At 43.1% G+C, this 26,695-nt stretch overlaps 1 protein-coding gene across 4 annotated transcripts in view; it reads left to right on the top strand.

Moving 5' to 3' along the window:
• Window positions 1-26,695, top strand: part of DLG5 (discs large MAGUK scaffold protein 5) — a 208,791-nt gene that overhangs the window by 82,671 nt on the left and 99,425 nt on the right. For 2 of the 4 annotated variants that reach the window (XM_077453967.1, XM_077453968.1), the window contains exons 6-10: window positions 7,066-7,325; window positions 8,797-9,109; window positions 11,044-11,274; window positions 13,765-13,949; window positions 20,947-21,072. In XM_077453967.1, coding sequence (XP_077310093.1) covers window positions 7,066-7,325; window positions 8,797-9,109; window positions 11,044-11,274; window positions 13,765-13,949; window positions 20,947-21,072 — 1,115 coding nt within the window. The remainder of the gene's footprint in view (window positions 1-7,065; window positions 7,326-8,796; window positions 9,110-11,043; window positions 11,275-13,764; window positions 13,950-20,946; window positions 21,073-26,695) is intronic. The other 2 variants (XM_077453970.1, XM_077453969.1) reach the window with 1 other exon arrangement.

The raw sequence follows: 26,695 nt of genomic DNA, 5'->3' as shown, positions 1-26,695 counted from the left end.
TTTAGGCATTAAGAGGAGGAGGAGGGTATGACTGTGAAAGGGGCTGATGATGTAATTGATGCAATCGTGATTCACCTGTTCTCTGGGTCGATGCTGAATCGCTCAAGGCTGACTCGCGATGCATCGATTAAACTATTATTTCTCCAGGCATCTTCCAGGATGGCACACCTGAGATGACGGGTCTCACCTGACAGGAAACGCAGCAACAGAATTTAAAAGGCCCCACCCTTCCCTCTGTCCCTCCAGTTATTGATTGTGTTTCCCACAGGATGGCAGCGAAACAACAATTTTTTTCTTTCCTTCCCGACCAAGGCCTGGTCTCCTCCTTGGATGTCAGACCCAGGGCATCCAGTGGTGGATGTGGGGTCTGCCAAGGCCTTGCCCTTCCCAGGGGGGATATTATCCCCAAAAAAGGTGCTCAGGAGGAGGCGCAGGAGCTTGAGGAGTCCCCCTGAGAGCTGGAGGCTCCTGAACACAGTGGAGGTGTCCAGAACTTCAGGGACCACATACCCACTCTATTTTTTTTTTCTCCTACCTGACAGTGGTGAATGGGATGGAGAAGCTGCTCTGGATATTCCCCATCTGCTGGGTCGAAGTCCCTGAAGCGCATGGCAAGGACCCCGGCATCAGTTTAGCTGGCCGGGCTGAGGGATCACCTGATTGCTGTGTGTCTGTTCATTGTCGGCTTCTGCCGACCGCTACTGCGCACACGAATGACATCACTCCCACACTTCCGGGTCAGAAGCTCCGACAAGATGGTGGCGATCGCGTCGAGCATGGATAAGAGCGGCAGTTGAGCGGGGGTCCACGGTCCTGTTCCCCCTTCCGAATCTTTCCAGAAGAATCCCTCCCTAAGGGTCGTCTTGTCCGGAACGGATGGAGGAGGAGGATGGACCGAATATGATAGCACCTGAGGAGACCACAGGGGTTGACTCGACCCAGCTAGTATGGGGGTGAAGGTTAGGGGTGTCCCTGTTCCTTCACCCCTGCAGGACATCTTAAAGGGGCGTAGGTTAACAGGGATTTATCTGTTTTATTTTTTGCAGAAACTGAATGCCCTGCCCAGGGGGACTACCAGTAGGTCTAAGTCCAAAACCACCTCTAAGTCAAAACGTTGTTGGTACTGCAACGAGAAACTTCTGCAGGACCACGCCAAGCCTTTTTGCTTCAGGTGTATCTATAAGTTAGCAGGCAAAGAGATGGCACAAGCAATGAAAGAGTGCCGTGCTCTGCAGTCTGAGATGCTATAAACTCTCCAGTCCTTCAGGTTTACAGTTGGGAAGCAGCAGGTAGAAACCCCTTCCTGTAGGGCAAGCTTCCCCTCTCAGGAGTGAACATCGGCGAATAAAACATGGGGGCAAGAACCGGCTCTCGGTTGTTCAGATGAGGAAGAGGCAGAAGCCTCGGACCAAAGCTCCCTGGAGGATGGAGAAGACTCAGACCATGATAGTCAGTTGAAGGCTAGACCTGGGGGCCATCTCTTCTCAGCCGAAGATATGGAGGGTCTCCTCAAGGCAATCTATGTATCTGAGGATATCCAGATGCCATCCATCCAGGTTTTGGCCCAGGATAAAGTTTATATGGGACTGAGCAGACCTCAAACTAAGGCCTTTCCAGTACACCAATCTCTCAGAGAATGGAAGGATCCTGAGCGTAAAGTATTAAAACTTAAGACCAGGAAGCGTAGATGCCCCTTTAAAAATGAGGAGAAGGAAAAATTTATTTTCTAGACCTCCAGTGGGTAGCCTTGATCCCATAATTGGACGACATGCTAATCTACAGTCCGGTTCTAGAACAACTTCGGTCAGACTGAGACAAAGTGCTGTCCACTCTAGAAATTCTAGGTTGGTTGGTCAGTAGGGAGAAGTCCTCCCTGGATCCCTCACAGTCCAAAGTGTACCTAAGTTACCTGGTAGACTCTCTGGCCCAAAGAGTTCTCCTTCCCCAGGAAAAGATCACAAAGATGCGGAGGGCTATGTCTGCTCTCCACGCAGCTGAGGGGGCTTTATGGACCATTATGAGTGTGCTGGGCCTCATGACATCATGCATTCCAGCAGTACCCTGGGCCCAGTTCCACTCTTGGGGGGGCTCCAGGGTTTCCTTCTCTCCTCCTGGGACAGGAAAAGGAAATCCCTGGACATAGTAGTATCTCTCTCAAGAGAAGTAAGAAGTTCCCTAGACTGGTGGGTCAGTCTGAGCAACCCATCGGTGGGTCGGGCCTGGACCCAGCTAGATCCCTTGAGTGTGACAACAGACGCACATGCCCTGGGGAGCTCACCTCTACCCCCAGGGGCATTGGGATCAGGAGCAAAGCAGGGCCTCCTCCAATTTCAGAGAGCTCCTGGCAGTCGGAAAGGCATTAGACTTTTTCAAGGACCGGGTCCGGGGGAGGGAAGTGCAGATGTTCTCAGACAACGCAGTGAATGTGTCCTACCTAAACCACCAGGGAGGAACAAGGTCCCACAAGCTAATGAGGCTGACCCAGGAAATCCTGGGGGAAGCAGAGATGATGATCCCCTCTGTATCGGAAGTCCAATATTCATTCATGCTTCCTCAGCAGGCAGCCCATTAATCGGGGGGGAGTGTGAGCTGAACAACAAAGTTTAATCTCTGGTAAGCCAACACTTTGGCAAACCAGAGATATATTTGTTTGCTTGCAGAAGAACGGAAAAGTTCAGAAGTTCTTTTCTCTCACCAGGGAGCAGAGCTCCCAAGGGGTAGACGCCTTGGCCCAGAGCTGGGATTTCGGCTTGGCCTATGCATTCCCTCCCCTGGTGCTCATTCCCTGGGTGTTACACAAACTGTCCCAGTCAAATGGTTGCCTCATTCTAATTGCACCCTGATGGCCGAAGCGGGCATGGTTCCCCACCCTGAAAAGGTTGGTCGGTCGGTCGCTCCTCTGTTGCATGTCCCGTCCCGATACGGTCTCCCCAACCAGGGACCAGTTTTACATCCCGACCTGGGGTTCCTTTCCCTGATGGGCTGGTATTTGAGAGGGAGATCCTCAGGAGTAGGGGATGTTTGGAGAAAGTGATTGATATGCTTTTGCTAAGTAGTAGAAAACCAATCACTAGACAGATCTATTCAAAAGTTTGGAAGGTCTTTTCTTGTTGGGCTTAGACAAGTGGGAGCACTCTCCAAACAGGTGGTCCTATGGTCCTGGACTTTCTCCAGGAAGTGGTCCACCAGGTTCTAGCAGTCAATACCCTCAGGTCGCAGCCTTATCTGTATTCTTTGATAATAGACTCGCCCTGAACCCCCTCATAAAGATTCTTATCAGCCAGGGAGAGGTTAATCCCAGTGTGAACAAACAGATTTCCACCGTGGGACTTATCCCTGGTATTAGATGCCCTAACTAAAGGACCCTTTGAGCCACAGGTCACAGGAAATTATACTTCCCTCATTTTGTCAAGCTATCTCGATAGCCTACGGGCAATCGGGTACACCTATCCCAGTTCACCTTAAAGCTCATTCAACTAGATCACTGGCAACCTCCTGGGCAGAGAGGGCAGGCGCTTCGATTGACCAGATCTGCAGGGCAGCAACACGGATGAGCCAATATGCTTTGTTGAGGCACTACAGAGTGTAGCTGTTGTCCCCTCAGGACCTGGCGTTCGGCAGGAAGTTCCTACAGGCAGTGGTCCCACCCTAAGGTAGGCACAAACTTCATGCTTATCACCTCAGGTGTGCCGTCCTGGAAGATGGACTCCTTATTCATCCTACCCACAGGACTACACAAGGGGCATCCTACCTCATAGTCCACCATTGCTAGATGAATAATAAACAAGTCATAGAGCTTATGCTAGTCAAAAGTCAAAACTCCTCCAGCACCTTTCTGTGCTTACTTCACCAGGTTGGCGGTTGTTTCCTGGGCATTCCAGCAGCAATACTCTGTGGCCAGCTTTGCGAGGCTGCTACCTGGTCCTCTGTTCATACCTTTTCAAATTTCTACCAGGTGGACATCCATACCTTTTTCGAATTTTCTACCAGGTGGACATCCAATCCTCTGCAAATGCAGCTTTTAGCCACAAGATTCTTGCAGCGACATTCTGAAATTAGGTCTGATGGCCCTTGTTGTTGGGCTTGTTGGCACAACTCTTTTGTATGGTTTTCCAGACCTTCTCATTCATTGTTCCACTAGATCTGTTGGTATGTAGGGATACAGATAACCATACTCTCCAGCCACTTTAAGAATTATGCGCTGTATTTTGGACAGCCTGGGCAGTGTTTTAGGGTCTCCATGCCTCCTCTGTGCCAATTAGTACCCCCTGCCAGTGCCACCTGTCATTGTGCCCACAGTGCCAATCCGTGCCACCTAGCAGTGCTGCCTATCAGTGTAAGCAATCAGTGCCCATCACTGCCGCCTCATCAGCGTACATGAATGAAGGAGAAAAATTACCCGTTTACAAAATTTTAAAACAAAATATAAAAATATATATATATATATTTATTTATTTATTTTTTACCAAAAAATAAAAACCACAGAGGGGATCAAATTCCACCAAAAGAAAGCTCTATTTGTGGGAAAAAATGATAAAAATGTAATTTGGGTACAGTGTTGTATGACCGCAATTGGCATTCAAAGTGCAACAGCGCTGAAAGCTGAAAATTGGTCTGGACAGGAGGGGGGTTTAAGTGCCCAGAAAGCAAGTGGTTAATCCAGGGTGCAATTGAATCCCAAAATGGTTTAATCTTGGGGCATGTCCACCATATATGGATGTACGTGCCCCATTGTCCACAACCTCTACAGCATCGATCATCTTTTGTCAGGTATATCCGTGCTTGGCATACGGGGGTCTGATATCAACTGGTTAAGAATTTATGATATCTCCTGTATTTGGGAACTTATGGAGGAGGAGAGGGTCCCTTTTAATCATTCTCTTAACTTGTAAAGATGTAAAATTACACCCCTGCTCTCTCCTATTCTCTAATAAAATATGAAGTTGAAGTGTATTGCCCACTAAGGGCCAGTCTATACATTTGAGCTAGTAGGCGTCCAGATTCTGAGATATGAACACACAATTCAAATGCAGTTAACAAGGTCTTACTGAAGGAGATGTCTGTGGGGCCAGTTTGCCCATTATATTCATTCTATCCCATATCGACAAGAATGTCAACGTTAAGGGAGATGTCCATTCCGAAAGACCCCTTGAATCCAAGGTGCCTCTGCCAAGTTCCTACCTGCCATTGTTTTCTCCAAACAAACCCATATTTTATTTGTGTCATGACACCAATTTAGGATACCTACTAGGGTTGTGGCTTTATAGTATAGAGCAATATCAGGAAGCCCAACACCTCCCTTCCACTTAGGTCTGGGCAGTTATCGTAAGCCAGTCTGGGATGTTTATCATTTCATACAAAAGTCAGAAAGACACTGCGCGTACGTCATAGAAAAAGATTTGTGGGATTGCAATCGGGTTGTGTGTGTGTGTGTGTGTATATTAGAGCTGCAACTAACGATTAATTTGGCTGTCGACTAATCTATCGATTATTTCTTCGATTAGTCAACGACTATCCGATTATTTTTTTTATTTTTATTTTTTAATGAATCTAGTGTTTTTTTTTGATTAGCTAATTAATCCTTTGGATAACCTTGAGAGTATTGCATGGCAGAGTATTGCATGGCAGAGTATTGCATGGCAGAGTATTGCATGGCAGAGTATTGCATGGCAGAGTATTGCAGGGCAGAGTATTGCAGGGCAGAGTATTGCAGGGCAGAGTATTGCAGGGCAGAGTATTGCAGGGCAGAGTATTGCAGGGCAGAGTATTGCAGGGCAGAGTATTGCAGGGCAGAGTATTGCAGGGCAGAGTATTGCAGGGCAGAGTATTGCAGGGCAGAGTATTGCAGGGCATTGCAGGGGAGGGCAGGGCATTGCAGGGGAGGGCAGGGCATTGCAGGGGAGGGCAGGGCATTGCAGGGGAGGGCAGGGCATTGCAGGGGAGGGCAGGGCATTGCAGAGCATTGGCGGGCATTGCAGGGGAGGGCAGGGCATTGCAGGGGAGGGCAGGGCATTGCAGAGCATTGGCGGGCATTGCAGGGGAGGGCAGGGCATTGCAGGGGAGAGCAGAGTATAGTATAGTATTGCAGGGCAGAGTATTGCATTGGCAGGGTATGGAGGGATGGCTGCATCCATCCGACCTCTCCCCTCCACTGCACAGATCAGTACAGAGAGGGGAGAGAGAAACCGGCGTCATGTCATGACGCCGGTTTGTTTACAAGTGATCGCTCCATCGGAGCGATCACATTGTAAACGCCTGGGTGTAGAAAGATGGCCGCCGCTTCGGAGCTAGGCCGAAGCCGCGGCCTCTCCTAAGGCCGAGACCGCGGAGCGCTCCGCGGATCGCGGCATGTGCGCACGGATCGGTGACGATCCGTTGCACCCCTAGGGACGGCGGCACGGAGGGGGAGAAGAGAGGGGGACGGCGGCACGGAGGGGGAGAAGAGAGGGGGACGGCGGCACGGAGGGGAGCAGTAAATGCTAAGCACTGCCCCCACTGTGACGCATCGACGCCCTGCACGCACGTCGACGTATTTTCTTAGTCGACGTAGTCGATTACGTCGACGCGTCGTGGCAGCTCTAGTGTATATGTATGTGTATATATATTATAATAAAAAAATCACATCACCCTGTATTTCATTTCTCGCACTCTGTAGATATTTCCTCTAACTTTTGGTTGTTTTCTCCGAGACAGGAAGTGAAGGGTAATTGCAAGCAAACAGAAAAAAAACGAGAATGTTGGTTTTAGACACACTTTAAATTGCAATATGTAATGTGCAAGTTAAACACCACTGAACAAAACCTTTTTTATAGGGTAAAAATGTAATTATGTCTTTATACAGAGAAAAATTATTTGAAGTGTTATCTTTTACTTCTATTTCTGATCTGCTTATGTTATGCTTTTATAAGCTTTAACGTGAGATATATTATGTATGTGATGTGTGATGCCGTGGAAAGATACTAACTGTTAACATCCCAAAAAAAGTACTTTTATAAATGGTAATCCTCAAATGTATTTCAGATAAATATTTTTGGTATTTGTCTTGGCCTCCATTTTCTGCTGTAGGTGGTAAAACAGAATGGCTCTTCTGAACTCATTAACAAGCTGTATGACACTGCTTTGGACAAGCTTGAAATTGTGAAGAAAGACTATGACACTTTACGTAAACAGTACAACGAGAAGGTGTCCAGCCATAATTTGGATTTAGGGCGTTTGGAGCAGAGTGAGGAGGAGAAGAGGAACATGCAGAAACAGTTAGAGGGTCTGCTAAAGCAGAGGGACAGTGCAATGCACCTCCAACACCAGTACACCTCTTCAATCAGAAGGTAGGGGTGACCTGGTATAAACACCAATGTTTCCAGATGTTGTATTTGCCTATAACATATCTAGCTATAGCAACAGGATGAGTATGAAGGATATTTTAAACTTGTCTAAATTATGAGTTTGATGACTACCATGACTATGAAGTATAGAAAACATTCAAATGACATTTAACAATTCAATTGTTTAAAGTAAGATGATTTTCATTATTTCTTTAACCACTTCCCACCCGGCCAATGCATATATACGGCCGGGTGGGAGCCGTCTACTCCTGATAGGCCGTTCAGGAACGTCCTTCAGAAGTAGCGGGATCGCGCGTGCCCGCGCAGCGGCGCGATCCCGATGTGCTCGTGTCACCCGGACACGGCACATCTCGGATCGGCAGGAGGGCTCTGTGATTGGCCCTCCTGATCACATGACGGCCGTGTCCAATCACGGCCGTCATGTGATGTAAACAAACAGCCGGTTGCTAGGCAATCGGCTCTCCTCTCCTCACACGGAAGTCATCGCTGAGGAGAGGAGAGCAGAACGCTGCAGCCGGCTGATGATCAGTGAGTATGGGCTGCTTTTTACAGCTTTTTACTCACTGATCATCAGTGTAGTGTCAACACACAACACACCACACAGTACAAACACAGTCCCCACATATGTCCCCAAAACATACATGTCCCCAAATAATAAAAACACATGTCCCTAATAATAAAAACATGTCCCCCACATATGTCCCACTAAAATCACATGTCCCAATGATTATCTGCACACATATGTACGTGATCACCTGCACACATATGTACATGATCATTTGCGTACATATGTCCGTGATCACACAAACCAATTATTATACACATAACGGAATTTTTTTTACCAAAAACATGTAGCAGAATACATTTTGGCTTAAATTTATGACAAAATTAGATTTTATTGGATTTCTTTTCAAATAGAAAAAAGAAAATATTGTTTTTTTTCCAAATTTCCGCTTTTTTTGCGCTTATATCGCAAAAAAAAATGGAGTCGTGAATAAATAACACCAAAATAAAGCTCTATTTGTGCGAACAAAATGATAACAATTTCATTTGGGTACAGTGTAGCATGACCGCGCAATTGTCACTGAAAGCGCTAGAGCGATGAAAGCTGAAAATTGGGCTGGGAAGGAAGGGGGTGAAAGTGCCCTGTATTGTAGTGGTTAAACATAAACAAATGTACTCCAGCTTGTAATGTAGTAAATATATTGTGATTGTGTAGGGGAAAAGTGAAAAGTTTTTGGAAAGGGATTTTCTAGGTTCAAAGTCAGCAACCATATAACTGTTAAAATAACACAATTTTATTTGCAATTTACATTAAAACCAATAAAATAGTATAGTGGAAGTTTCAACAATTTGCTGTATACAGAACAATGTCGTGGGATAGCCCTTTACACATGTCTACAATGTACTCCAGTGTTGATTATCAGTTTGCTTATGGTCATTATTTCTGCAGGTACGACTCCATCCAGCAGGAGCTGAATAAAACAACTTTACAGAACAAGGAGCTGCAGAGAGACGTGGAGAGGCTGCAAGCAGAGGCTACACGGTTTAAGACCATGCAACTCAAGGCAGCCAAAGATGCAGAGAAATACAAAGAGGAGAGAGACTCTGTGTTCAACGAGTATCGTCTAATCATGAGTGAGCGGGACCAAGTCATTAAAGAGATGGATAAGATGCAAACTGAGCTTGAGCTAGCACAGGGAAGGCTGAAAAATACATCCTGTGAGAAGAGAGTTGCCAGCGAGGAGATGGAAGCTCTTAGACAGGTATATTTAAGTGTAAATTATGTATTGAAAAACCTGTACATGTTCAAGAGGACCTGAACTTAAAAAGTTAATTTTTTTCTATGTTATAAGGAACCTCTAAAAATGTTAAGTATGCCTTAGCAGTATCCTGAAAAATCCAGTTTGTCTGGAGTTTATGCTGAAAAATGCCATTGCACCTCCTGGTATGTGAGTGTGCCTAGATACTGCTGTATATGTGCAGTGTGAGATCTTAGATCTGTCTTAGCCCTTGTATACACGTTCGGACATTCCAACGGAAAATGTCAGATTGGACCGTGTTGTCGGATAATCCGACCATGTGTTGGCTCCATCGGACTGTTTCCGGCGGAAAATATCCGACCGACAAAGTTTTAGAGCTGGGCTATAAAACTTTCCGACAACATGATCCGATCGGACTTTGTCCGATCGTTTGTAGAGAATTCCGATCGGACAAAGTGCCACGCATGCTCAGATCAAATTACGAGACCAAAGCTATTGGCTACTAGCCTGAACGTAGTCCCGTGGTAACTAAATAACGTAATCACGTTACGAACGATCTGATTTTCCGACAACTTTGTCTGACCGTGTGTATGCAACACCAGTTTCGGACAAAATCCGTCGGACAGAATCCAACGGATTTTGTTGTCGGATTGACCGACCGTGTGTACAAGGGCTTAGGGCTCATTCACACCAGCGAGGTCACACGTTAGGATGTTATAAGTTGTTACACTTTTTTATTTTTTAGCTTCATTAAATTACACTTCTTTAATGCGTCGCAGTGTGTTGCAACTTGTTGCTGCATGTTGTAACATGCTGCATTGCAAAAAAATGTATGCCTGCATCATTTTATCCAACTGCACATCAATGGTGTGTTGGTTGCCTATACAAAACAATGCTGCATTGCATAAAACTGTGTTGCTTTGCCTTTGCATTGGGATTGTGTTGGGCAACCTTACCCAATGTAGCCACACAGGACTGGTGTGAACAAGCACCTAATGAGATTTGGGGATGATACTGTTCTGCTCATGGTTTTCCTTGCTGGAGGCTCTGACATGAGGAAGCAGAGCTCTGCCTCACTCAGGATGACTGAATCGACACAGTATGGAACAAGGTAGAGTAAAGTATAAGTTAAAAATATTGTGAGTCCTTGGCAACAATAAGACCAGACTGCTAACACGTTTTTTTTTGCTCTTTGCCTGCCTTTTTTAGTCGCAGCTTCCAATGTTCAGTTTCCTTTCAAGCAACCATTTCTTTTGCCAGTGTTTACAGAAACAGTTGCCAGATATGAACCATTAGGCTCATGAACAACATATTTGTGCATTTTCAGCATTAAATGATATCCTCTTTCCCTTTGATCTCTTTATAAAGAGAAAGCGTTTTATTAAAGGTTTCCCAAGGAACGATACCTCTCACCTTTATAACATAGTGTAGGATTGTCAAGCCAGGCTGTCAGTCACAGCCCACATGTCAGACAGCCTAGCCTTACCAGGGTCAGCGAAGTGTCATTGTTTATTTAAGGGCAGTAGGCATTTGTCAGAGGGCAGGGGCACTGCCATGAAGACAAAAAGTTGAAATTTGCAATAACAGCACTTTAGTGTCCTAATTTTGTTGGTGTTGAGGAAAGAAAGTGCGCTTTAAACATCTAATCATCAGAGCAGATTATGGAGGTTCCACCGTGTTTAAATTCTTGTGAAATGAAAAGGTTCATGTTAAGGAAAAACATTTATTGTGTGCAAATGAGTTCAATTGTTTCCATGTCAGACAGTGTAGCCAGAACTGTAGTAGAGCAAAAGCTGTGTTTACGAAAACGTAGATGGAGATAGAGATCCCAATGGGCAAAGTAGGTGAATGCCAATCTGTTTTGTGATATTGGCTGATGTATCACGGTCTATGTCATTGGCTTTATAACTTTGATACTGGTGTCTTCCTTTGTGTAGGAATTAAATTCTGCCCTGGTAGAACGGGACAGGGCAATTTTTGAAAGAAATGAGCTTCTTGAGAAGTATTGCCATGAGGTGAAAGACAAGGCAGAAGCACAGAAGGAGTTGGACCAAGCCTGTAAGGACATAGAGACTGTGAAAGAAGAAAGGGATGTGGCGAGGAAAGAAAGGACAGAGGCCATCATACAGAGGGATCACCTCCTAAGGGAGTACTATCAAGCCAGACAGGTACATCCAGTATGGTTGTATCATTTCTAAATCAAAAATCCTGCACACCCATATAAAAATAAAGCTGCTAGCAAAAAAGTTGCTTAATCCACTCTCAAAAGATGTGAAAATGAATGTGCTGAGCTGTTGCAAAATAATCAATTCAAATGACATATATGTGTGAGCCGCAATATAAATCAATCAATAAAAACCAAAGCCCAAGTAAAAAAGAAAAAAACCCATCCACTGCGGAGACCCTTGCAGGGTATGCCTTTGCCGTTTTATATTGACCCTCACAACAAGGGTCCAAATGCGCTGTTGTACATTCAGGTCTAGTACACCCTCTGCTTGTTTTTCCCAGGGATAAGCCTCATACACTTCACTGGATCTCTAATCATGGAGTGTATGAGACTTCTCTTTGGGAAGATAAAGTAGAGGTTGTACTAGACTTGGCTGATTGAACAACAGCCTATTTGGACCTTTTTGTGTGGGTCAATATAAAAAGGTTTTTCAGTTATGCATATCTTCTCCACTTTCTGGGGAAAAAAAGCTTTTTCACTTTTATGATTTTTTATAAATTCACATGTACGTGTGAATTCACACTAATAACTTGTTTTGTTTTGTTTTTTGCACAATTGTTACTTGCTGATTTTTGAGTCTCACACATATATGCAATTTGTATTGTTTTGTAACAGCGCAGCACATTTATTTTCTCATAGTTGTACCATTTGCAGAATAAGATAGTGAATTGAAGTATTATGGTCCTTTTTGTTTTGTTTTTTTGAAGAATTTTTGGCCACCTTAATTAAGGATTCTAGAAATCCAAGTTTTAAATGGAAGAGCTGCAGATCTTTAAAGCTGAACTTTAGACAAACCTGTAAATATATATGAATTGGATATATTGGAACTGTTTGACATGCCAAAGGATCTGTTTCTTTCTTTTCTGTCTTGAGATTAGCACAGCCTGGTTGGTGATCTGATTTTTCTCTGATGCAGCTAGGTCATCTCCTGACCTCCAGTCAGTGATTGGACAGTGAAGGTGATGAATTCATCCATTCTTTTCTCTCCGTCAATGTGTTTTTGTCACACAACACGCCTCATTGGCTACTAATGCTGTCCTTCCCTATTCCAGTCTGAGCTCCACTGTACATGAGGTTTAAGTCACATCTGGGTACATACACTAGTTTTAAGTGAAACACGTTTTTTTTATTTTTTATGAATATATATCTGCATTTATTGTCTTGTATGCCTGAAAGTTAGCAACCATTTAAAGTAAACTGGCGATGAGACAAACATTGAGACTGCCATTGCTCACCTTTCCTGACAATGCTAGTTGCCTAGCTATTGCTGGTGACCTTGCTTTCAAACAAAGTCACTGACCCAGAACAAGTTTGCAAGCATTATGATCTGCATTACTGTTCTTGGGCAAGGGGGTTGCCATAATTATTGAAGCCAGTGGATCTGCATAACAACTAGGCCAATAGTATTTTCAGAAGAGGGTCAGACATTGCAGACCCCATGGTTACTTTAAGGGCTCATTCACATTGTGTGACGTGACCTGCATTTTCTGCACTGGATAACTCAATTTACTACAAGTTTACAGAGAAAATCAGGGTTTTCTGTGTGCTACGTTCACGCCACAATATTGTATACATGTGTTGCAGTGTTTTGTGTAAAAATACAGTCTGCATTTTAATGCAACACACATGAACACAAATGAAAGTAAAGATATGAAGAAAAATAAAATTTAGGATTTTGATGCTTTCAGTGACCTGTAAAATTACAACAGCTGATATGAGAATACTTGCCAGCAAACATAACAGTGCAACATAACGCAGAACTATGCATATGAAAATGCCTGCTAAATGCACGTAAATTTCTGATACGCTGCAGTGAGGGTTTTATGTACAGTATGGACCCTCACTCTTTCCTACCTTTCATGAAGAGGGGAAGCTTCAGTGTTACCACACACATATTTTAAAGTATTTAAAATTTTTTGTGTACCTAACCTTTTTATAAGTAAGGTAATGTAATTACTAGTCGGGCTCCATTCCAATCTGTGTTCTGCATGTAGGACACCCCATTCATTTCAAAGGGCTGCCCTATGCATGGAAACGTTAAGAAGTCCCTAAGCCATTTTTTTTTTTTTTTTAAGATTGGGCCACATGATGTGGTTTGGCACATGCAAAAACACTCTGCAGGTGCTGATGCATGGGAGAGCCCATTCTATAAGGAGATTCTATAATGACACCTCATTGTATCCGCTAAAGTTCAGCGTGTTTGTGGCTTAGGAATGCACGCAGTTTTGCATGCGCTCCTTAGCCATAAATATGTAAGTCTAGCCAAAGTGGTGTTTGTTTTGTGTTTTTGTCTTTTTGTAGAAAGCAATTTATCTGTGTACAGATTGCAATGAGGCTGATTCTGATGTAAACCTATACTGTGGAGTTGTTTTGTATTGATTCTTTTTTTTCCCTTGTTCTTCAAAATAGCCTTTGCTTTTGTTTCTTGTAGATTCAGGATTCTGCCACTCTAGACATGGAAAGAGCCAACAAAGAGATTGAAGTTCTAAGGAAGCAATATGAAGCCATGAGCCATGAACTAAAGGAAGCCACACAGGAGGCTGAAGTAGCCAAATGCAGACGAGATTGGGCCTTTCAGGAGAGGGACAAAATTGTGGCTGAAAGAGAGAGCATCCGGTGAATATCTCCATGTTCTGCTTATATTGGTGGATAGCTAGCTCTTAATATTGTGTGTGTGTGTGTGTGTGTACAGTATATGTGCAGTCCCCGAGTTACAAACATCCGACTCATACTGGTAAATGGAGGGAGACAACAGGAAGTGAGAGGAAATCGACCCCTTGGAAGGGAAATTCACTCCTGTAAGCATTATCATGGCAAAAAGGTGTCTCCACTGAAGCTTTATCGCCAATCCTCCTTTAGACGATAACCCAAAATTTTCAAATCCAATTGTCACAGGGACAAAGCGAGGTGAAATCTTCTGAACAGGGGTCACGGACAACAAAACAAATGTTACAGGGGTGTTAACCTTTCCCTGTGCTATCCCCATTTTTGGCTGGTGTTATACTTAAAAAATGTACCTGTACCAACTTGCATACAAATTCAGCTAAAGATCAAACCTATTCTTGTTTGTAACCTGGGGACTGCCTGTGTACTACACCAATCAGCAATAACTTATTATTGTGAATATGACTACCCACCTAATATTGAGTAGGTCCACTTTTGCTGCCAAAACTTCTCTAACCCATGGAAGCATGGACTTCACTAGACCTCTGAATGTATGCTGTGGTATCTTGCCTCAAGCCATCAGAAGCAGATCCTTTAATTCCTGTAACTTGTAAACTGGGGACTTTATGGATTGACATTGACTGCGTGTTGTGTGCCTGCTTCTCATCTTTTGTCACTGTAGAGTAACTGTGGGCCACCAACAATTTCAGCACATAGCAAATGGAATGCAGATACACACATTGAGTGCAGATACAGTTACTGAATGTGCAGAAAGTGTACACTCGGAGAACAGACCTTATACAGTTACAGCACACATATATTTACATCTTATTAATGTAATGGTAAGCATTGTTAGAGTTTTGAGGATGCAGGGTTACTATTTCTGCTTCTACCCTAACACTGATGTGTGTTTTTGCTTTTTCTTTTGCACGTAGTGCATAGTTGAGTGCATATGGCAGATGAGGTCTGCAAGGTGGTGACTGGCATATGGCAAAATTTAGTGCTTAACCACTTCAATACTAAGGGCATCATATGAGGTTCTTGACATTGCGAGGGGATATCTGAATGATGCCTTCAGCTACAGACATCATTCAGATATTTTTTCAAGCCAGCTATTCTTTGCACCATAAGAACGATCATAGCGGCAGTTCCGCCACTTGATTGTTCTTATAGGTGACTGGAGCCCCCCCCCCCCCCCCTTGCCGCCGCCATCCGGTGCTAACTTTACTGTTTTGTTATTTTTTAATTCATGAAACTGTCCCCCCCCCCCCAAAAAAAGGTGTTTGAAAAATGATTGTGCAAATACCGTGCAAGTTAAAAAGTTGCAATGACTGCCATTTTATTCTCTATGGTAAAAAAACATATATAATGTTTGGGGGTTCTGAGTAATTTTCTAGCAAAAAAAAAAGATTTTTACATGTATGAGAGAAGTGCCAGAATAGGCCCAGTATTGAAATAGTTAAGTTATTGATCTACACCAGCGCAAAAATAAATGTGACCTAAAGGTATAAAAATGTGTACCAAGCACGTGTTCAATCCATGAACCAAAACCAAAAAATTAACATTCAAAATATCAAAGAGCTACACGTCTTACAGCTTGATTAAGCCAAAGATTGTAAAGAAACGAAAACTAGAATGCAGTCTTGTAAATCTCAAACAATTTTGCAAGATTTCTGTGTTATGCAGTCCTGAATTTAAGTGCTGAGTGTAAAGAATATATAAATGATATTAAACAATTGTGCAAAAAAGTCCATAATATGAAATCCTAATTAAAGTGCTCCAGTGCCAATAAATGCATCCAAACATGGAAAGTGACACCCAGGAGAATATTGCTCTTTCTCTTATTCCCAGTACAAACACACCACACTCACAAGAAATATGTGACTTGCTTTCTCAGAACTCACTTAAAGTATGCCAAATGGGTGTTCCCATATGCATCTGTTCGATTTTCAGGCAGCTAAAGGTACCCTGTACATGTGGACAACTAGATCTCAGCATATACTTGATTGGTACTCCTGCGCCTTTTAGAAACTCTGTACAGAACTCGCTTGCAAGGGAGAAAGTTGTGAAACCTCTTAGTGTAGTAATATCCAGTTTCTATTTAAAAAAAAAAAATGTTTAAAGTTGCCCTTGAATCAATATAGAATGCTCAGGCATGTAACGGCATAGAAACCAAAAGAGCCGGTGTGCGCTCCAACGACCCGAAACGACGTGTCCTGGAAGTCCAGCCCAATGCGTTTTATCAGCAACATCTGACATCATCAGGGGTCACATGCCCTAACACATCACTTCCCATAAATATAAAGCAATGACCATTCTACATCCAAAATACATTCAATTTCCCTAAAACATATTTACACAAAATATATTAATTAAATCATTCATCATTCATCATTCTTTTAAATAACATGATTACATCTAAAAAAATTTGGTTTTTAGTTAGTGGTTCTTAATCATTCTTGGCATTAAGATAAAATAACCTTCTGTGTGCAGCAGCCCCCCAATACTTACCCGATCCCCATCACGATCGAGCGATGTTGCATGAGAGCCTCGGCTGTCTGGGACTCTCCTTCCTGATTGGCTGAGACACAGCACTATTGGCTCCAGCTGCTGTCAAAGTCAGTGAGCCAATGAGGGGAGAGAGGGAGTGGGGCCGAGCCGTGGCTCCATGTCTAAATGAACACAGAGCAACTGCTTGGCTCGGATGCCCCCATAGCAAGCTACTTGCTATGGCGGAACACTGCAGGAGGGAGGGTCCAGGATAACGCCTGCAAGGGACTGGAGAAGAGGAGGATCTGGGCTGCTCTGTGCAAAACCATTACACAGAGCAGGTATGACTTTTTTGTTTTTCTTTTAATAATAATAATAAACAAGACTTTTTAAAATGCAACGAAAGTCTAACTTTTTTTTTTTTTTGGCTGATGAGGGATTAGAACACCTGTCCATTTTTATTGCTGTCTGTGCCACCATTAGGGTGGTTCGCCCTCTCTATTTGTCCTGTTTACTATTATCATTGAAATTGAAAGTAAAAGAAAATAAAATTTTGGATTGTTCCCCAAAAAAGTAAACGAGGGGAGATCTTCCAATGGGGACACTAGTTCTGGTGACCTTGGGGTCTCCAAGAAATTCCCTTCATTTGCAGGGATTTCCTCTTACTTCCTGTTTGGCTATGGAACAGGAAGTGAAGTGAAATCTCTGCAGTGGGACACAGATGGCGAAAAAAAATCTGCTGGTTATAACTCTCCCTTACTCTAGCTAAAATGGGGGAATAAAAAAGTTTTGCCTATAGTTCTATGTTAAAGTGGTTGTAAACCCTTACAAACCACTTTGACCTACAGGTAAGCCTAGATTAAGGCTTACCTGTAGGTCCAAGAAATATCTCCTAAACCTATACGGTTTAGGAGATATTTGCCTGAAGACAGGCACCGCTGTCTACGGCGCATGCGCCGTAGACAGCGACGCGCAGGCGCACTGAGCGCGGCATTTCCAACAATGGATCTGCCGCGCGTGTCGGCTCCCGTGCGCATGCGCGGGAGTGACGTCATCGCGGCTCCGCCGAATGACAGCGGCGGAGCTGCGAGACGCCACCAGCAAGATGGATGCGGCGGACTACAGGGGACAGCGACGACTTCGCTGGCTCCTGTGTCAGGTAAGTGACACATAATGGACTACTATGCGATGCATAGTAGTCAATTATGCTTTGCCTTTGCAGGGAATGAAAGAGGAAATAAACTCATCAGGGTTTACTTCCTCTTTAATGTCGCTTTTAAGCTGATGAATATGGTTCCATCCAGGCGGGGACATCTAGTGGCCAAAAATGGGTATTACTGCTAAAAGAAAAACTATAATGACTAGCTAGGAGTTCTATTTGGGCCATCCTCTACTATTAAGTGGATGGTACAGGGCCACTTTGTGGTAAAGATAAAGGATACCGATGAAACTCACATATAACCCAATAATTGGATCAATCCAGTGCAAGCACAAATAAATCTTACCAACCTTCAAAAAACAAATGAAAACTAATATATTAACAATCGGAAATATAACAATTCAAATCTTTGTCTAAATTGAGACCAACAGGATTCAAAGTATTTAACGCAAAAATCCATTTTGTTTCATTCATAGAATTGGGTTGTTTGGAGAAAAGGTCATATATTTCTGCTCCGTTGTGTCTCCCAGTAGAGAGAAAAGAGGAAGAACACTATTCTGGGTGTCACATTCCTTCATGTTTGTATTTATTGGCACTGTGCTTTTTAATTAGGATTCAATATTATGGACGTTTTGCACAATTGTTTATATATATATATATATATATATATATATATATATATATATATATATATATATATATATATATATATATATATATATATATATATATATAATATTCGCAATGAGCACTTCAATTCAGGATTTGGATACCAGAGACCTTGTACACTAATAATTGTTTATTGCTTATTTGTTTTGTTTTTTTATTAAGAGCATGGTCCTTTTCATTCCTTTAAAATATAGTGCTTGGTTGGTGCAGAAGCAAATGTGCTCAGCAGCCTACAGGAGATAGACAAAGCTATCTTTGCAAAGATGGTAGATATCTGCCAATGCACAAATAATGTTATAATATTTAGCACAAGGCTTCAGAAAAGTATACTTTTGGTTTGGTAGGCAAACAGTAGAGCACTATTTAATTTGTCCTGTAATTACTGTATGCATACAAAAACATGTTATTGCTAACTTAGGCTGGCCATAGATGGGTAGAATTTTGAACAGAATTTCTTAGAAAAAGAATGTTCTAAGAAAGTTACATTTTTCTAATTGATGGCTCAAATCGACGTTTGGTAAAAAAACAAAGTGATGGGAATACTTGAAGCAGCGAGATGGAAAATTTTTCTTGAACAAACTCATTTCCGACAGTGTATGTCGTTTTTGTTCAGTAAAGTTTATTCATTCCAAAATCAAATGATAAAAGCAGACAAAATCTTTTGAATAACATATGAATGTTCTGACAATTTTCGTACACATTTTAATTTCCAATTCTATCTATGAATAACCAGCTTTAGTTTCCTACAGTAAAAAAAAAAAAAAAAAAAAAAAAAAAAAAAAAAATGCATAGAGTAATTGTTAGAGGAACCCATTAGCAACACTTCAACATACTAATAATGTGACTATATGGGTACATGGCAACATTACTCTTTGTAAAGAGGATGGCTGTTGGCACAAGTCTCACACCATGCATAAACAATATGCAGTGGACTACAGGAAGATGCATACAGGGGCTAGGAAATATGGAGAGTAACGAACAACATAATTGTGGCTGGCATAATTACATCCTTGCCTTTTAATGAACTATGGTTTAACCTCACTATATTGATTGGCGTTTATACTGTGTTTGAATCCAGGTGAATATTTTACATTTATTTTCTGGATGAGCAGACATCTTCCATGTTTGTAAACTGCATTCAGCATCCTAGCGTATGGCTTGAACCAGTAAAACAGACAAGCATAGAATTTTTCAAATAAATACAGCATTATGTGTTTCTCTGCCCATTAGTTGACTTTTAGGTGACCTGGTTTCATGGGTAGATGGATTTCAGATTTGTGACTGAGCTTTTGAATGGTCACATATTGCAGGTTATTTCATCCTAGGAGTCTTGACTACAAGCAGTGCCAGTCACAAAACTATAGCAAAGAGGATACATATGATGCTGGCATAGAATACTACAAGGCTGTACTGAGTGGTTAAGCCCTGCAGTTTTTGTGTTTTGTTTTATAGATAGGCAGATGGGTTGGTTGTGTTTTAGCAAATTGACTGGCCTGGAGCTGATCACTGTCAGACTCTTAAAATCAAATGCAGTTGTTAGTGATGTGCTGTGACCTTGAAGAGCAAATGAATGTCAACCAAATATGACTAAAGTGACTGGTAATGTTGTTGTTGCTCAGGATTTATGTAGTGCCAACAGTTTGTACAGCTCTTTACAAAATAACAGTTCAGTAGTTAGATGAAGGTAAGAGAGACTTTCCTGAAGATTTGAGTTTTCCGGGATCACCTAAAGGTGGACAGACAAGGAGATAGACAGATTGAGGTAGGGAGTTCTGAAGGATGGAAGAGACTCTAGAGAAGTCCAGTAAGCGAGAATGGACATAGGAGGCTAGAGAGCAAGAGGTCTTGGAAAGAGCAGAGAGGATGGTTTGGGTGATATAGTAAGACTAGATTGGTGATATAGCTTGGGGAAGAATTGTGAATGGCATTGTGTGATATTAGTCTTTTTAATTTTATTAGTTGGATTATCTGAAGCCTGTGTAGTGTTTGGCAGTGAGGAGTGGTTGGGTAAGGGGGATGAGTCTGGCAGCAGCATTCATGATAGACTGAAGTGGAAATAGCCTGTATAGAGGTAGAGCAATGACAACAGCGTGGCAATAGTCAAGGTGAGAGAGAACCAGGGAGTGAATGATTGATTAGCTTGGTGGTTTTATTGGGTATATTTTAAATATGTCCTGGAGGGTGAAGTCTACAAGAGTTGGAAAATGATTGGAATTGAGGCAAAGGACAGGTCATAAAAATTGGAGTTGCTTACAGTGGCTATGTATAAGGTGCAGAATCATTTTTGTTGTAAGCTATAAATATCCAGAAATTGCTTGGTTTCTTGTAAATGTGGGTTGCACATCAAAGAAAGTCATGGAATGGTCCAATTTAGTGTTTCCCAACTCAGGATCAGGATTTCTAGACTTTTACACAACCAGTTTTATTAGACACAGGTTAATGGAGACAAATTATTAATTTAGAAAAGATCTGTAAAAGCCTGTTGGTTGTTCCTGATGACTGGCTTGGTAAACCCTGCTATTTCACATGTGCAAGTAACGCTAGTAAGATGATGAATGATAACTTACTGAATATACGTTTGCTAATACATCAGCTCCATTATTTAATATTTCTTTTATTTTGTTCATGCAGTACACTGTGTGATAACCTGCGCAGAGAGCGAGATCGAGCGGTCAGTGAGCTAGCGGAAGCATTGAGAAACCTTGATGACATGCGCAAACAGAAGAATGATGCCTCGAGAGAACTGAAGGAGCTGAAGTTAGTACAATGTGCAAATCTTTTTCGTGACTTGTAGATCATTCAGGCCTGTACAATTTTGCTTGCCCTTACACTGTTTTTATTTTTTTTAAATTAAAGTGGTAGTAAAGGCCATATACTGATGTTTTACCTACAGGTAAGCCTATAATAAGGTACTGTAAATGTCTCCTAAATGTGCACCGTTTAGGAGATATTTAATTGTGTAGTCGCTGGTGACGTCGCTGGCGCATGCACTCTGAAAGAACGGCATACATGTGCCATTCCTTCAGAGCCCTGTGCCATAAACAGCGACTCCCCCCGTGAATGCGTGGGAGTGACATCACAGCTTGTCCATTAAAAGGACCAGAGCCCGCGAACCCAGTAGGAAGACCAGGTGAAGATGGAAGCCCTGTCAGCAGAGACAGCACACTGCCTTAGGGCTTAGTTTAAAGGCAAGTTTCATACAAGCACATTATGATATTGCTTTTCAGGGCAAAGAGTTTATTTAGTAGTTATTTATTTTTGAAAGAGTTTTGAAGTTCATAGTTGGTTTTTAACATCATTCAGTCAGGTTTCAGTTTATTGCAGTGACATGATGGATCTCAGAGCAGCATGTTTATTGCAGATATGAGCACTATTCATTCATGTGGAGAGTGTTGTCTATTTATTTAATTTTTTTAAACTGACAGGTACACTTTAACCACTTTCAGACCGGACCATTTTGCTGGTAAATGACCAGAGGTCTTTTTACACTTTGGCACTGCGCTGCTTTAACTGGTAATTGCGCGGTCATGCAATGTTGTACCCAAACAAAATTTGCGTCCTTTTCTTCCCACAAATAGAGCTTTCTTTTGATGGTATTTGATTGCCTCTGCGATTTTTATTTTTTGCGATATAAACGTAAAAAGACCGCAAATTTTGAAAAAAAATGATATTTTCTACTTTTTGTTATTAGAAAAATCCAATAAACTCAATTTTAGTCATACATTTAGGCCAAAATGTATTCAGCCACATGTCTTTGGTAAAAAAAAAGTCAATAATTGTATATTTATTGGTTTGCGCAAAAGTTGTCACATCTACAAACTAAGGTACGTTTTCTGGAATTTACGCAGCTTTTAGTTTACGACTGCCTATCTCATTTCTTGAGGTGCTAAAATGGCAGGGCAGTACAAAACCCCCCCAAATGACCCCATTTTGGAAAGTAGACCCCCTAAGGAAATTGATAAGAGGCATGTTGAGCCCATTGAATATTTTATTTTTTTGCCTCAAGCGATTGAATAATGACAAAAAAAATTTTTTTTTTTTTTTTACACAAAGTTGTCACTAAATGATATATTGCTCACACATGCTATGGGCGTATGTGAAATGACACCCCAAAATAAATTCTGCTGCTTCTCCTGAGTATGGGGATACCACATATGTGGGACTTTTTGGGAGCCTAGCCGCGTACGGGGCCCCTAAAACCAAGCACCGCCTTCAGGCTTTCTAAGGGCGTAAATTTTTGAGTTCACTTCTCACTACCTATTACAGTTTTGAAGGCCATAAAATGCCAAGATGGCACAAAACCCCCACAAATGACCCCATTTTAGAAAGTAGACACCCCAAGCTATTTGCTGAGAGGCATGTTGAGTTCATGGAATATTTTATATTTTGCCACAAGTTGCGGGAAAATTACAAACTTTTTTTTTTTTTTTTTTAACAAAGTTGTCACTAAATGATATATTGCTCATGCATGCCATGGGCATATGTGAAATGACACCCCAAAATAAATTCTGCTGCTTCTCCTGAGTACGGGGATACCACATATGTGGGACTTTTTGGGAGCCTAGCCGCGTACGGGGCCCCGAAAACCAAGCACCGCCTTCAGGCTTTCTAAGGGCGTAAATTTTTGAGTTCACTTCTCACTACCTATTACAGTTTTGAAGGCCATAAAATGCCAAGATGGCACAAAACCCCCACAAATGACCCCATTTTAGAAAGTAGACACCCCAAGCTATTTGCTGAGAGGCATGTTGAGTCCATGGAATATTTTATATTTTGCCACAAGTTGCGGGAAAATTACAAACTTTTTTTTTTTTTTTTTTTCACAAAGTTGTCACTAAATGATATATTGCTCACGCATGCCATGGGCATATGTGAAATGACACCCCAAAATAAATTCTGCTGCTTCTCCTGAGTATGGGGATACCACATATGTGGGACTTTTTGGGAGCCTAGCCGCGTACGGGGCCCCGAAAACCAAGCACCGCCTTCAGGCTTTCTAAGGGCGTTACAGTTTTGAAGGCCATAAAATGCCAAGATGGCACAAACCCCCCCCAAATGACCCCATTTTGGAAAGTAGACACCCCTAAATTTAGGGGTACACTAGTGAGACTAGGTAATAAATGGCGGGTGCCCTGAAACTATAAAAAAATAACTAACCAACCAGCGTCACCTGTAACAGTTATATGGTGATCACTGGTGAAAGGGTTAACTAGGGGGCAATTAGGGGGCTTTATGCGGTAGTATATGGGGGTCCCTGGCGCTATAAAAAGCTGCAGCGAACCTAAATACCTACCTGCCTAACTAGCGTCACCTGTGACACTAATACAGCGATCAGAAAAACGATCGCTTATTAGGCTGGGTTCACACTGGAGCGATGCGGGAACGCCACGAATGCGCGGCGGGTTCCCGCATCGCATGCCTCCCGGCGGCAGTTCACACTGCCCTATGCGAACTGCTGGGAGTGTCAGTGAAATGTTACTGACACCCCCAGATCAGTTCGCATATCGCAGTGCGATCTGCAAACTCGGATCGCATGGTGTGAACACCCATGCGATCCGATTCTGCTGCGGGCCAAAAAAAGGGTCCTGTGCGAATTTGCGGCGGGTGCGGCGAATGGCTGAACTCGAATCGCACAGAGATCGGATGTGATTTGCACTGCAGTGCGGTGCGAATCACATCCGTTCTCATAAACCGCTGCAATGTGAACCCAGCCTTAGTGACACTGGCGACGGGGGGTGATCACGGGGTTAAACCTTTATTGGGGGGGTTAGGGGGGTACCTTAGAACTAAAGGGGGCTAACCCTAACTGCCCTAACAGTTATTAGTCACAAATGACACCCGCCGGGTGATCAGGGGGTTAAACCTTTATTAGGTAATAAATGGCGGGTGCCCTGAAACTATAAAAAAATAACTAACCAACCAGCGTCACCTGTAACAGTTATATGGTGATCACTGGTGAAAGGGTTAACTAGGGGGCAATCAGGGGGCTTTATGCGGTAGTATATGGGGGTCCCTGGCGCTATAAAAAGCTGCGGCGAACCTAAATACCTACCTGCCTAACTAGCGTCACCTGTGACACTAATACGGCGATCAGAAAAATGATCGCTTATTAGGCTGGGTTCACACTGGAGCGATGCGGAAACGCCGCGAATCCGCGGCGGGTTCCCGCATCGCATGCCTCCCGGCGGCAGTTCACACTGCCCTATGCGAACTGCTGGGAGTGTCAGTGAAATGTTACTGACACCCCCAGATCAGTTCGCATATCGCAGTGCGATCTGCAAACTCGGATCGCATGGTGTGAACACCCATGCGATCCGATTCTGCTGCGGGCCAAAAAAAGGGTCCCGTGCGAATTTGCGGCGGGTGCGGCGAATGGCTGAACTCGAATCGCACAGAGATCGGATGTGATTTGCACTGCAGTGCCCTAACAGTTATTACAGTCACAAATGACACCAATGCAAAAAAAAAAATGACATTGGTGTCACTGTGACTGGGGGGCAGGGGTAATTGGGGGGGTGATCGGGGGGTAAAGGGGGGGTGTGAGTGTGCCTGGCATGTTCTACTGTGTGTGTAGAGTGTTGGTGCAACTTACTGATCCGCTCTCCTCCGTGTCGGAACGAAAAATACCAACACGGAGGAGAGAATACATCACTTCCTCTCCTGTGTTTACATTACAGGAGAGGAAGTGATGTCACCGGGGATTTCTATTCGTCGGGAGCGATCGCGAGGGGGTGGCCATGAATGAATGGCCGTCCCCTCGTCCGGGATCGCTCCCGAACGAATACCGACCGCCGCAGGCACCGGGCGGGGGCCCGATCGGGCCCCCGACCCGCGGGAGGCAAGGGACGTACATGTATGTCCTTATGCCTGCCCGTGCCATTGTACCGACGTACATCGGCGTGCGGCGGTCGGCAACTGGTTAAAGACCAGCGAAAATGGGGTGAATACTTTTTGTTTTGCATTCATTACTTTTGGAGCCAGTAAATATCTCAATTTACTTAGTGAGAATTTTTGCAATAAAAATCACAGCAGCGGGTAAATTGGCCCAGAAAAACGTATGTTTTTTGTTTGTTTTTTTCCAAATATACAGTAGTTTTTATTAACGCCCAACGTGGGAAAAGACAGTTTAAACGGGTTGTAAAGGTAAATGTTTTTTCACCTTAATGCATTCTTTGCATTAAGGTGAAAAAACATCTGACAGTCCCGGCGCCCCCAGCCCCCCCGTTTTACTTACCTCACCCCTCGAAAGTCCCACGCTCGTCCCCCGACGTCCTTTCCACCGTTCAGCCTGGCCACTGATTGGCTGGAGTGGATGGATGGAAAGCAGCGCAGCCATTGGCTCGTGCTGCTGTCAATCACATCCACTGACGCGGAGCGCCGGGGGGCGGGGCCGTGTGATACAGCGAGCGGCTATAGCCGCAGGCTGTATCACGGGAGCGCGCCCGCAGATGCTTCTCACCATGCGAGGGAGCTCGCATTAACATGAGAAGCACCTGCAGGAGTAAGCCGAGACAGCCGCCGAGGGACCCCAGAAGAGCAGGTTCGGGGCAACTCTGTGCAAAACGAGCTGCACAGTGGAGGTGAGTATAACATGTTTGTTTGTTTTTTTTGTTTTTTTATTCACTTTACAATCCCTTTTAATACATACATATCACAGCTGCATAAAAAATAAAAAACATAATAGCAGCAACAACATTTTGAAAAAGCGGAAGAAGGGAATAAAGCCACAGAAATATAACGATTTAGATGTACGTTATGACTGGAATATAATTTTGTTCATCTCAGTTTATGTGTAATAATCCCTTCAGTTAAAGTAAACTTGTTCTCCATCTCCATCTTATAGCAGATAACTGGTTATAAGAAAGTATGGAAAGGAAAAAAAATAGTCAGAAAAGAAGAGGGGAAGAGTGGGGAATGAGAAGAGTGAAAGAACTGGAAGGGGGAGAGGGAGGGGAATAAACGGGGTAAGGTTTTACTAGGACCCTGGCTGAATCGGCTCGGTTTCGTTATTCGAGCCTTCAAGTCGTATGTTCTATTAGGAAACTCTAAGGGCCAAAACTTATTTTTTTACAAATTTTCTTAGCACTCCATGTGCCCACTATAAATAGTATGTTGTCAAGGCTTCTTTATGAAAATCAAGGCATATACAAATCTCACTGTAATGTATATCAGATTGAGTCTCAGCCTGTGGTAGCTGTAAAGGAGCTTCATCTTCCTACACTGGTTTTTTACTTTTTTCCATTTAGCAAACACTCTGCACCCTCTGGATAAACGTCTTAAGGCTGTTTTCTGCAACCATAGAATATAATCCTTTTGGGATTGTTTGCATTGCGCTTTAAAAAAAAATGCCAGGCTTTCATGCACAGTATAGGACCACTAC

The sequence above is a fragment of the Lithobates pipiens genome, unplaced genomic scaffold, assembly GCF_037356315.1.
Source record: "Lithobates pipiens isolate NorthernLeopardFrog02 unplaced genomic scaffold, aLitPip1_a1.2 Scaffold_25, whole genome shotgun sequence".
Taxonomy (NCBI): domain Eukaryota; kingdom Metazoa; phylum Chordata; class Amphibia; order Anura; family Ranidae; genus Lithobates; species Lithobates pipiens.
This window is presented reverse-complemented; position numbering and strand designations above follow the sequence as displayed.